Source organism: Pleurodeles waltl, chromosome 3_1 (assembly GCF_031143425.1).
Source record: "Pleurodeles waltl isolate 20211129_DDA chromosome 3_1, aPleWal1.hap1.20221129, whole genome shotgun sequence".
Lineage (NCBI taxonomy): Eukaryota > Metazoa > Chordata > Amphibia > Caudata > Salamandridae > Pleurodeles > Pleurodeles waltl.
The window spans coordinates 402,398,548-402,412,482 of NC_090440.1; the positions used below are offsets into that span (position 1 = coordinate 402,398,548).

General features: G+C 44.6%; 1 protein-coding gene across 1 annotated transcript in view; it reads left to right on the forward strand.

Moving 5' to 3' along the window:
* The window catches only part of LOC138284144 (creatine kinase U-type, mitochondrial), a 66,682-nt gene that overhangs the window by 37,937 nt on the left and 14,810 nt on the right, over positions 1-13,935 (forward strand). The window contains exon 3 of the mRNA XM_069222626.1: positions 11,524-11,722. Within this exon, the coding sequence (XP_069078727.1) occupies positions 11,524-11,722 (199 nt within the window). The remainder of the gene's footprint in view (positions 1-11,523; positions 11,723-13,935) is intronic.

A 13,935-nucleotide genomic window follows, 5' to 3' on the forward strand; every position in this document is an offset into this window, starting at 1 on the left:
ATCCGACAGGGATCAGCGACATCTGAAGCCTCAGAGGACTGCCCTGGACTAAAGGACCAAGAAACTCCAGTGAACAGCGGCCAACAAAGAGGCAACTTTCAAAGACTGCACGTTTCCCGCCGGAAGCGTGAGACTTCACACTCTGCACCCGGCGCCCCCGGCTCGAGATTCAGAGAACCAACACCTCAGGGAGGACTCCCCGGTGACTGCGAGCCTGTGAGTAACCGGAGACGATCCCCCTGAGCCCCCACAGCGAAGCCTGCAGAGAGAATCCAAAGGCTCCCCCTGACCACGACTGCCTGTAACAAGGGATCCGACACCTGGAACCAACACTGCATCCGCAGCCCCCAGGACCTGAAGGAACCAAACTTCAGCGCAGGAGTGACCCCCCCGGCGACCCTCTGCCTAGCCCAGGTGGTGGCTGTCCCGAGAAGCCCCCCCATGCATGCCTGCACCGCTTGAGTGACCCCCGGGTCCCTCCATTGTTTCCTACCTGAAACCTGACGCCTGCCTTGCACACTGCACCCTGCCGCCCCTGTGCCACTGAGGGTGTGTTTTGTGTGCCTACTTGTGTCCCCCCCAGTGCTCTACAAAACCCCCCTGGTCTGCCCCCTGAGGACAGAGGTACTTACCTGCTGGCAGACTGGAACTGGGGCACCCATGTTCTCCATAGGTGCCTATGTGTTTTGGGCACCTCTTTGACTTCTGCATCTGACCGGCCCTGAGCTGCTGGTGTAGTAACTTTGGGGTTGCCTTGAACCCCCAACGGTGGGCTGCCTATGCCCCAGAACTACTGAGACTTGTAAGTGTTTTACTTACCTCCTAAACTAACCTTTACTTAACTCCCCCAGGAACTGATGATTTTTGCACTGTGTCCACTTTGAAAATAGCTTATTGCCATTTTTACAAAGACTGTATATGATATTGATTTTAATTCAAAGTTCCTAAAGTATCTAGGTGAAGTACCTTGCATTTAAAGTGTTTAATGTAAATCTTGAACCTGTGGTTCTTAAAACAAACTAAGAAAATATATTTTTTAATATAAAAACCTATTGGCCTGGAGTAAGTCTTTGAGTGTGTGTTCCTCATTTATTGCCTGTGTGTGTATAACAAATGCTTAACACTACCCTCTGATAAGCCTACTGCTCGACCACACTACCACAGAATAGAGCATTAGAATTATCTACTTTTGCCACTATCCTACCTCTAAGGGGAACCCTTGGACCCTGTGCACACTATTTCTTACTTTGAAATAGTATATACAGAGACAACTTCCTACAAGGAGGAATACAGGGATTATGGTTTTCGACTTTTCCACACGGGTTAATTCACTCCTGAAGGCTCTCTATATAGATTTTCTTAGCCACGTATTCTAGCCTAACCCTGTTCAGGGGGAGTACAATTAGAAATTGCACTGGTGCGGTGGGCATGGCCAAGCCACAGACCGAAATGGCCGCGCAGCTCTGAAGGCTCCTAACACGTGGGTAGGAGAGGGCACCCCGGAACCGGCGGCGGACAAATGGCGAGAACAGAGCGTTGAGGAGTGGGGGCCACAAGGGGGGTGGTCGTGGCTGCGAGTTTTTTAGTGCACGGGCCCTGCTGTTATTGTGGCCCGGCACCTGCCAGCCTACGCTCTTCGGAAGCCCCGAGGTGACAGGGGCCTCGGACGAGCCGGCAGTGCGGGACCATTAGGGGTAGCCAGTTGCTAGTCCCTCTTCCGCCTCCCAAGACCAAATCAACGCTAGGGGAGTGCTGCACACCTCCCCTGGACCTGTGCTGAGGGGGCCGATTGGTGGTGCGGCCTGGAGCGGTCCTCTCTGCGGCCTCGGTGACTCCTGCGTTGGTGGCATGTCACACCGAAGGGGGGCGAGTGTCTGGCTGTCTTCGCGAGGGATGTTCTGCTCGGCTGCCAGTGAGGTTGCTTCCCACTTTGCACCGGGGTCCTACATTTGATGCTGTTTGCCTAGCAGTGTGCCCATCAGCGGGGGCCTCGGTTGAGGTCTCAGGTTCCTGAATGGTCCGCACTGGACGTTTGTGCAGCGCCGCGCTGCTGACCAACCCTCATTTGTGAAGGTGATTGGAGTTGCCTGCCTGGTGGTCTAGTTGAGGACTGCTAACCCTGTGGCTGCCTCCTGATTCGCTCTTCACATGGCGCAGGGCCTTACCGACGATTCTTGGTGTACTCCTGGAACCATCAGTGGCTGGGGGGCGGCCCTGGGTGGCCATTGGCTGAGGTGACCCCAAACAATGGAAACTTTCCTTTGAGAGGGGGCAGCAGGAAAACATGGCTGTCGCCACCGATGAAGGAATAGGATGACGTCAGGAGTGGTCAGAGGCGTGATCAGACATTAGGAGCGGGGGAAATATTGACGGAGCTGAATCCGGATTCCGCGCCATTGATAGTAGATTTGACTTGCTGACCACCAGGCTTGACAACATGGGCAGTAGTTTGGACAAACAGCAATCACACCTGCAGGGAGCGGAGGGTCAAATCTCTGCCAGTGAGGACAATACAGCGACCCTCAGAAAACACCTTGAGAAGGTTGAGGGGAGCTTAAAAACTGTGGCTATAAAGTATGAAGTTTGGAGGGCACCGTAACAACCTGCGTATAGCCAGTATTGCGGAATCCACCAATACTGACCGAATACACTTCTTTGTAGAGAACCTGCTGGTGGAATTACTGGGGTGCCAAGGCTTTGTGGTGGAGAGGGCACATCGTACCTTGGGCCCTAGAACTCCCCCTGGGGCACTTGCCCGCTTGATAACTACTCGCCTATTGAATTATAGAGACCGAGACAGTGCCCTCCGACGTGCCAGAGAGAAAGGCCCCTTGCAGTATTAGGGAGCTGTCGTGTCCCTCAACCCCAATTTCATGCCAACAGTGCAGGAAGCCAGGCGGAAATTCTCTGAAGTCAAGGCCACGCTCCGTTCTCTTGGTGTACACTATGGCATGATATATCCAGCCAGGTTGAGAGTGGAGGTGAACAACAAACTGCAATGCTTTGATAATCCAGTAATGCCATGAGATTCTACAAGCAACATCCAAGGTGGGGCGGATCGACAATCTGGATGCTGGGCCCACTTCGAGCATGGAACTGTTTCCCACGGACTAGATGAGTCTGCCTAGGCTGCGCCCCGCCATGTCTGAATAAACAATGCTCCCCCATTGATTATATATGATATTCGCTCTTTCACTTCTCTATTGTCTATAACTCAGGTTTTTCTTTAAGTTGGGTTGTCCTCTCCTATGCTACACTATCAATCCCATTAGCGGCTGGGAGCACTTTATGGCTGCACTGCCGGGCTCCTGTGGTTAATACGAAGATTACAGGGTTTTGTGGGTTTCGCTTGGCATCTTTACTCCGGGTGCGGGAGTTGGGAGGGTTGTTTCATGCATATGGGTTGTGTGATGTAATGTTGTTCTGTCATGCAATGCAGTTTCTATACACACCTGCCTTACGTACATATGGCTGCACAGATCCCGTATGCTGGGGCTAATGCTTGTTAGGCCTTACATTCCTATCCTGGAACATAGGTGGCCTAAATAACCCTCGTAATGGTAAAATGGTGCTGCAGTACCTCTTGAGGCGCGCAGTGCAGATTGCTTTCCTACTTTGCAGCCACGTGGGGCCCGTCCCGATACTTTGCCAGTTACAGCACCTACTCTCGGGGGTATGTATTTTGATTCATAAAACAGTACTGTTTAGGCCACTATTGACTCAGGTGGATGGCATTGGCAGATATGTGATGGTTTCGGGACTTTTGGATAACCGTAACATCCTACTTGTAAATGTGTACGCAGCCAATATCGATACTCGTGATTTTTTTCAGGATATCCATTCGCACATCGATCTCTTTGATATAGATCACATCCTTGTGGGTGAGGACTTCAATTTGGCGGTGGACCAAGCATTGGACACCACCTCTCATGCCCCGACATCCAAGCCTCGCTCCCTTAGGGCTTTGAGAGATCTATGCAGCACTTTCGATTTACATGACCCTTAGTGACTGTTTGGCACTGGCATGTTGTCCTACACCTTTCTTTCAGCACCCTATTGTACCTGGTCGCATAGTGACTATTGACTTTTGATTGGCGCTACTGCCCAGTGGGTCACAGATATCATGCACCTACCTCGGACACTAGCCAGGAAATTTTGGAGGTTCCTGGACATGGCGTTGTTGGACGCTCCATTCTGCACATCCTTGCGGGAAGCGGTGGTTGACTTTTTTAAATTAAACAAGGGCTGGGCGGTGCTGTGGGATACTTTTAAGCCCTATACCAGAGGCATTTGCATTTCCACACACTCTGGTATCCTGCGTGATATATGTTGTGATCTTGCACAGGCGGAGGCAGAGCTTGCCGATATTGACCGAGAACGAAGGCTGCCGATATTGCCCCCGCACCTAGGTCGTCATAAGTCTTTGCTTGATGAGGGTAATGCATTGCCAGCACAGGAGGTGTACTACATAGGGAGGTATACGACGGCCTGTAGATATGGAGAGGGGGACAGGCATGGAAGACTGCTGGGTAGACTGACTTGACCCTCCTGTCCTGCATCCCATATACTTGAAATTAAAAGGCCTGACAGCAGTGTTGCCATCAGTACTGCTGAGGTCCAGGTGGAGCTTCTCATATATTACACCACGCTGTACACAGCGAAAGCGGGCTGCTGGGTCCTGCTTTACAAGACTATCTAGATGACATTGCTATGGTCTGGTTAACATCCGCCAAACAGCAGTTACTTAGTGAACCCTTCTCTGCTGAGGAGGATAAATTAGATGGATGGGACACATTCCCCGGGATTTGGATGGGTTTACCGGGGTGTTTTACAAGAAATACATAGATATTCTAAGCCCTCATCTTGTATCGGTGTATGCCAAGGATCTGGAGGCTGGGGCTCTCCCTGCATCAACGAGAGAGGCGTTTATTGCTCTTTTGCCGAAATTTGGCAAAGACCTTCTATACTGTGGGTCATATCGCCCCCTCTCTCTGATAGATTTCAACAATAAGATACTGCCCAAAATTATTTCTACCTGCCTCTCCCTCTTGTTAGATATGATTATCTCCGCTGCTCAGTCTGGCGTTGTCCCACAACGCTCTACCTCTATCAGTCTTCGCACTGCCTTTGCAATGATGAATATAGTGTCCCCAGAGGTCATGGTGGTGCTTGCCTTATTGGATGCCGAAAAGGCTTTTGATTCACTTGAATTACCCTTTTTACACGCTGTCCTTAGTAAGCTCGGGTTCCCCCAAGGCTACACCAAACTGATTTCCCTGTTGTACTAGCAGCCCACAGCAACCATACGGCTTTATGCGAGCTCTCATCCTTTTTCCCAATAACACCTGGCACACAGCAGGGGTGCCCTCTGTCATCTCTACTCTTTATTCTGCCAATGGACCCTCTGGTGCGCCACTTACGTAAGGGACATATCCGCAGGGGACTGCAATGGACCAGTAGACCGCTCCTGGTGTCACTATATGCAGACGATATTTTGCTATTTGTCCAACATCCGGACATGAACCTTGCACCAACATTGGCAGAAGTGACTCACTTTGTCGAACTTTCTGGACTGCATATAAATTGAAGTAAGTCGGAGCTGTTTCCGCTGATTGACTTTAACCGTCCACCTGAGGCAGAATTCCCTTTACGCTGGTGCCCTGATTCAGCTAAATATTTAGGTATTCATATACACAGAGAGAATAGGAGCAGGTGCTACAGCTCAGATATGGACCTGCGGTGGAGAGATTCACCACACAGGTGGATAGATGGGTGAAGCTGCCGATCTCTATGGCAGGCCGGATATCGCTCATAAAAATGTTCGTTCTCCCACAATTTCTGTATCTATTTCTGAATATTCTGATCCAACTTACAAATTCCTTTTTTGCTGTACTTCGCAGCTTTACCATTCGACTAATATGGACAGTTAAACATCCGCGCCTTCGATGGGAAGTCCTCACTCTCCCGTATGAGCAGGGTGGGTTTGGGGTCCCCCACTTCCAGCTTTACTATTTTGTGGCACAATTCCAATACATGTATCACTGGTATCATCCTGATGTCTGCCTTCCCTACTCTAACCCAGAGTGGGACCTGTAGGATCCTGTCCCGCTGAGTGCCCTTTTGCCCGGGGTGTTCCACTACATCACAGAGATATTCAAACTCTTTCCATAACTAGCTGGGCATAGCTTAAACTGGCTAGTTTGCGGCACACTGTACTCCCCAACACTGATCCTGATTAATAATCCATTTAGACCCATTACACAGGAGGCACTGGTGTAGTGTACATTACGTGCTTTTCAACTTCACACTTTTGGTGATGTTTTCCCAGATGACCACATATTTTCACGCACTACAGATACTCTTTTCACAGGCAACAAACAATTGCAACACTTTGTACTATGCCGTCTGCAAGGTGCCATCCGTGCATGCCACACTACATAGCCATTGGCTCCTGCCGAGTTTGCACCTCTTACCCTGGTTGCTATGGTGGACTCAGGGGTTCGATTGGTATCCAGACTCTTTTTAGTTTGTATTAGGCCTCTCCGGTTCCGGATGCAGTGTTAAGGGAATCCTGGGAGAGAGATCTGGGCTGTCCACTATCCCAAAAAATCTGGGTGGCATGCTGTGAGCAGACCAAATTCATCTCACCTAACCAATGCCACAAGCTACTACACTTCAAATTCCTTAGAAGGGTATACATTACCCCCAGAGACACTGCTCGCATGGACCCGAGCCGCTCTGCCGCTTGCCCAAAGTGCTGTGCTTTGATCGCAGATTTTTCACATATGACCTGGACCTGCCCTAACGTTAGTCCCTTTTGGTGCGAGGTATATCTAAGATTGTTGCCTATTGTTGGTTGGCCTGTGCGACCTGACCCATTCTTGGCCCTTCTCCGCTACATTGGTGACTTACCAAAGCCCATAAGACGCCTCACTGCGATATTGCTCTTGCTGGCTAAATGGGAGGTTGCACTTAGATGGGGATCCAAACATGCGCCTAGCGTTCATTCCTGGTCAGCCAGTCTCACGTATTGCGACACTAATAGCGAACTCTAGGCCTCACTATAGCCTGTGAAGTCTAGACCTAGAGACATTTGGCAACCTCTGAGGGACTACTTGTCTTAGCCATCTCTCCTCCAACATCACAGACTTCTAATGATGCCAACTCATGTTGAATTCATTTCTCTCATGTCAGTCTGTTTCAGTACTAATTGTCTTTTGCCTGCCACTGCTCATTTGCTCTCAGATTGCAAACAATAATACTACATATGATTTGTACGGACATTCTATCACTTACTTGTGGCACAGTTTCCATGTTTGAACTGCATTGCTATGTGTTTGTTCTTTGATATGTTTTAAAATTATAAAATAAAAAATAAAGAAATTGCACAGGATGCTCAAACCCTTCACATACCCAAAAAGGAAAGTTGAGAGAAATCAGTGCTATAATTGTCTTGATCCTATGATATCTAAAAATGGTTTGCCTCCTGTGCTAACACCAGGACAAGATCTCAGTGGCTGGATTTTTAAGAGTAGTTGTGTTTTAAACCAATAGTGCTGGTATTGAAGAAATACATTCCCAATCCTTAGGAAACAAGACCAATGGGGAATCCATAAACGCTGAGTGTTTGTGTGAATTTTTTATTACGTCTGAGATAAATCAAAATCCAGGTAAATGAGAAACCAATATATATTTCACCCCTTAGTGGTAGTCATGCCTGGGACCTTTTTAAGGCTCTTGTTAGTTAAATACAGTTATGTGCAAATGTTTGGAAAAGTGCAAAGAACTTCTCATCCGTGTACAGCCTATGCAGTCTGAACAAAATACTGAAAATGCAGTCTATACAAGGAAGTCTGCCCCACTCATTTGCATTATGGTCTCCCTCAAACTTAATTAAATTATTTCTTGAAGACTCAGCATACATAGATGCCTCATGGAAACGTTTCACTGAGCCTGGTAGATAAGATTGATGTTTCCAGAAACCTTGGATGATTAGAGGCAAAGTGACTATTCAGGAAAGTACCACAGGCTCAGCTGTTATTACTTTTACACCATCATCACCAGGCAGTCAGATGCACTTTATTTTATTGGGGAATCTTAAAATGTCCTCAAACATATGCCTGAATCGTTAGATAAGTGAATTGTCTTATTAGTGACCTGAAAACGAAACAACGTCCTGAAACTGCAAAAAAATCTATTGGAAACATACAGAAGCTAGTGTGTAACCAATTATGTCTTGAGATCTGCAAATATCTGGACAATACTTGTGACACTGAGGACTTCCGTCTTACTTCCTTTATGTCTAACCTGTAGTGGATCCACATAGAAGACAATCTTATATCAAACTCTGTGTATTCAATGAATGGTGTCAAGACTGAATCGCCTTGGAGCACTGATAATACACACACTGAAATATGACAGCAACCACATGCCAACAGAAATCCAACACTGTAAAGGGCAAAGGAGTTCAACACTCAAAATACCCAAAGCTCTTAACATTCTTGTTAAAAAATCCATATATTAAATCATTGCAAGAATGTTGGAAATTGGATTTGCCCACTAGTTAACTCACCATTCTTTGAGTACAGTGTTCTTAAACTCTGAGGGTGAAGTTCATGTTACATAAAACAATAAATGAATAATTATTTTTAAAAAAACAGACCCACAGGACCCTCTTTTGTGATCTCTGCACAGCTCAGGTCCAGCGCTATTACATAAAAGCCAAGATTTTCCCTCGATTCACTCACAGGAGGAAGGGGGGAGACTGTGCACACAATCTGTGCTTCGTGCACCACACGTGTAAAATGATTTCCACATAGAGCATGTTTTTTAATTCAAGGAGAAAAAATAATACAAAATAAACAGAACATATTTTCTTATAGATTTCATTGCCACAGGCTTCATCAAAGAGCTGGTAACACAAATATCAAGCACTTATGACAATAAAACTACTAATGTTTCCACTTAATGTGTGCGGTTAAACAGACCTTCTAGCACTCAGACACACAATGTCTCACCAAAGCCATACAGCTCCCACTTCAACAGGACATCACTATCCTTACACTGACACGCGTCTAGGACCTATTCAAAACCAACTAGTCCAACACCCAGCACTGCATGAAAGCTGCGTGTTTGGTAAAGAGGCTGCCCAACAGAATAGTGTCTTCAGATTGGGCAATGAACAACGCACACCTGGTTCATTGAAATAGACCGTACTCACAACCATAAATGTAGGCGATATTTATACTTCCAATTAATCAATAACAAAGTATTACTAAATAATTCACCCGACTACCCAAACACAGAGCTACTATGCAGCCTTTACTTTAGTGGATATCAATGTCAGACCCGTATGGAAAAGGTGCCTAGACTCCGAAACCCCTAGCTGGACATACAATTGGTCGACAGATGATATAAAAAACCCTGAAAAAATGTATACCGTTAGATATTAACTAGGAAGATAAACACCTGAACATAGTTTACTCCATAGAGTTGTGCTTTAGACATGCTCGCAATCTAGTTTTGCCTGTGACAGACCTTAGCACGCCAAGCGGTGCCGATCAATTTGTCCAATACCTGCTGTTAGATTGAGCATCCCTGAACTATTTGATCAGTGTCCCTGACAAGCCAGCACTTTGAGAAAGAAAATGGCATATTTGATCACTGGCCATTGTTTGTACAAGGCACACAATTTTCTGTTAAGCAAAGCTACACACGTGCGTCTACTGAAGCAGGCCAAAATAATTAACTATTTACTAAGACAATTGATCTTTCAAACTTTTTGTTGAATCTATTATGTAACTGATTACTTTGTGATGTTAAATGCATTCTTTGTGTTCATTACAGTTTTGCAAAAGGTTCCTGTGTGGTGACCCCCAAACTCCCCTGGAAAGGGTCTGGCTTGCTTGGAAAATAACGAAATCTGTGAAATCATTCCTATGTACCTTCAGAAATGCCTTTAAACCCTATGACTTTTTCATCAATTATGTAGCAGAATTGTAGTGAAACGTATCATTTAGCACCATTATTTTCAATAATGAGATTTGTGCTTGCTCACTTGCATGCAATCCGATGTTCCTATTCATGCCCTCTTTGTTTGAACCTTTCCATCCATCAGTAGTCCCTGATTGAACATTTAATATGAATTGAAGTGCCTTCAGTACCAGAAGAGGATTTTTCTCAATAGTAAGATTGAGTGCACTAGTGTAGAATAGTAGCGAAGGTTACCCCATCACACAAAGTTACATCTCATGTGTTGAAGTAGAGTGGTCACCAGAAAACAACATTCTGCTTTTGTACCACCCTTGAATGATAAATACACAATTAAAATTCAGACGAGTGCCTTGTGGAGGTTCTGCCGACAGCCTACATGTCAAATATGTGCAAATTGAGCAATTTAGACGTACTCATTCACTCAATCACTCGTTCATTTTCTTACTTATTCGTTCACAGGCTTTTAGAGAACAATAATGCTCTACAATAAGTTGTCTCAATTTAGGAAATGTGTTTCATAGTTGTGAATTTGTGACAATTTACAAACATGGTTTGTGGAAACCCTTGTTGTAGGATGAAAGTCTTACAAGTTAATACCATTCTAAGAGATCACCAAAAGACCAATGTAACTTTAAAACCCAGTACAATCCTGGACTGCAGACATTTACATTTTGAAGATATGTGGGTAGTGCATAGCTATTACAAGGTACATCACTGATGTTTTTTTACACAGCGTGTCACCATTAGATGTCACCTCTCTGTTGTCTTCTTCTCTGTGAACCCATTCTCTTTCAGTGTCAGTTACTGCGATCTGCAACCATTGTGGTACCTAGTGCTGTTTAACTGTTGCCTATCAGTAAGTCATTCATGGTTGTGCCACCCAATCCTCTCTTCCTAGCTCAACATACATACAGAGTTTAGCTCTTTCATCACTTCAAGATAGAGTATTCTTGTGGACATCGCTATGAGCCTAGAATATCGTAACTAAAATATTGCTGGACAGAAATATTGTGTCTTAAATATCATTTACAAAGATATTATGAGAGTTACTAATAGATAATCCACCCCCAAAGTAATAATAGTTTTGTAAACGATATTTAAGGCACATTAGTTCTGTCAGATGGTATTTTTGCTAATGACATTCTGAAATACAACCCTCAACATCACTTTTAATGGTGAATGACCAGCGCCGGAATCGTTTTAAATCTCTTTTGTTTTATCCACAAACTCCTTATTTCACATTACAACTAATCAATGCCAGGAATATAAGAATAAAGATATTGTATCTTCTGCAAGAGTGTGGGGTATCTCTTATTGCATCATAACTGTTTAATATTTCCGTAATTGGACAATTATGATATCCAAAGGAAAATATTATAAGGGTATTATGTTCACTAGATTATATGTATACAATTTAACAATAGTAATTTAAATGCATTGACTGTTTTTCATGCATAAAATAGAGAGAGCAAAGACCCACAGGCCAATGAAAAGACTCACCAAGATCCTGTTTTTGACTTTGTTGTATAGTGCTGAATACCCTGACCTCCGAAAACACAACAATTGCATGGCAAGCAATTTGACCCCCTCAATCTATGCAAAACTTTGTGACAAAAGCACCCCCAACGGATGGACCCTTGACCAGTGCATCCAGACAGGCGTGGACAACCCTGGACACCCCTTCATCAAGACAGTTGGTATGGTAGCAGGAGACGAGGAAACATATGAGGTGAGAACTAGACACATGCAGGTCCTATTCTGTTGAGGAAGGCACATCCAACGGTGCACAAATTCTTATCTGTTATAAATGACCACAATACTATTGTATGCCTTTACAGCACATAAGGGATTGAATGCCTCGGAGCAGGTCTTTGTGCTCATGTCCTTTGTGAGTTGCTGACTTGAGAACCGAGGGCCTGAACTCTAAACTGCCTGTGGCACTCAATAAAACAGGCACTGGCAAAGCTAGTATGTCGCACCATGTAGACCTACTTGATATGCCATTTATTTTTGCCAATGCTAAACAGCATCAGCGGATAAAAAAGCATGTGACACCATGCATGCTCTTTCCTACAGAATAAGAAGGGTGCTGTTTTTAGTTTTTTATTGACCTATCTAAGATGGGGGACGCAAGTTAGATTGATAAATTAAAAAACATTACTTTTTTAAGTCCACGAAAGTGCTTTTTCATGTAGTGGACCACCCAGCAGCAAACGGCAGCTGCCAGGTCCTCCAAAACAATCAAAGATTTAAAAAAACAGTAAATGCCCTCTTCCAGTGGTGGACGGGGGGCAATAGAGGAGCTGGTGGGAGGGTGGCTTGGGGAGGAGCAAAGGAGAGTCGGTTCAGGGGCTAAAATAAAAATAAAGCAGGGTGGCTGAGGACGGGAAAAGTAGCATAAAAGGGAGAGAGAGAAACTGAGTATAGGAGCAGGAGGGTTTGGCTGGAAGAAGCACACGAGGGAAAGAGCTAGAAAACACATGGATTCTCACTAAGTACTTAATAGAAAAGAAAAATGCAATCGAAGGATATGTCAGCCCTTTAAAAGGGTTGGTGAAAAGGCTATGCTCCAGGAGAGGGATGAACACAAGGAGAATAAGGAATTGTAAGGAAAGTATTTGAATAAGAAACTAGCAAATGCGATTGAGAATAAATGGATCAGTGGGCCATTGTAAGTCCTTGCGCACATTGTAAGTCCTTGGTATAGGACTCAAAAGGTCCTTCACAAGGTAGGCGAAACCTTGAAAGCTGTGCTATTTTGGGGAAAAATAAATTGTCTCACTGACACTCAGCATATACAGTTGTGTAAAGTAGATATATAAAACAAAAACACAACAGATGTCTAATTACAGCCTTTTCTCCATTACATGTTACCATCTAATAACATCCCGGTTTCTATAATTCAGTTTCATCCGGATTCCACATGACATATTCTTGCTAAAATAAAAGTATTTTTGAAAGCACTGTGCTTTTTCTTTGCTCTAGACTCGTGCAATCTCAAGTATCTAAATTAATATTAATAAAAATGCAATACACTCTTACATGTACTGTAACATTTCCTAGGAGGCAAAACCATGCTGAGCTGAAATATTAGAACATTGACATTTTAGCATATGCCCATTGTATTTTGTGAACCTTCCCTCATTTATCTTACAGCACGTCCGTCAACATCATATTGTTTAAACACCACCAGTCTGCACTACTTCCTAAATGGTCTATTTTGGGACTTATTTGATAGGTGTAATCAGATACTTCATACCCAATCAATGCAAAGATTGCATGGCCGTCGTGCAACACACTCAGACTATAAAGTTTTTGGATCTGAGACTTGACGTTTAGAGTTCCTTGTGTTCAGGGGGGTGTCTCAAAATAGCAATATCACACATCACCTGCAACGTTACCTTACAAGCAACGTCAGACTGTATGCTTTTTTCGTTTAAAGATTACAAAACAAGTTGTGCAAACATTTACACAGCTTAACGCTGGGGCCACAACTTTCACTGTGTGTTGAAAGGCCCTTTGTATTTCCAAACAATTTTGGAATGCCAACCATGCAGGGATTTTAACAGTTGAACATAATTTTTAAGTCTATTACAAAAAGTACGGATTATGAAGATTTTTGAACAAATGCTAAACTTGTGTAAATGTTTTCAAGGCAGTGAAGAATTATAGTCATCACCAGATAATGCACAAAACAGTTCTGTTCAAGATAACTATAAGGGCAGGTACCAGAGAGCAACTGCATATTATGCTCATAATCATTGGTCCACTGGTAAAGCACCGTAGTGCAGCGAGTACCAAAACTGACCGTATCCTCAGTGCACTAGTACCTACATCAGAACCATGACACTTCAATAACACCTCAGTACTTTAATCGCCAGAACCAGGACAGTATCCCCAATAACCCAACATGTAAAGCACCACAATCCATAATGCTGCAAT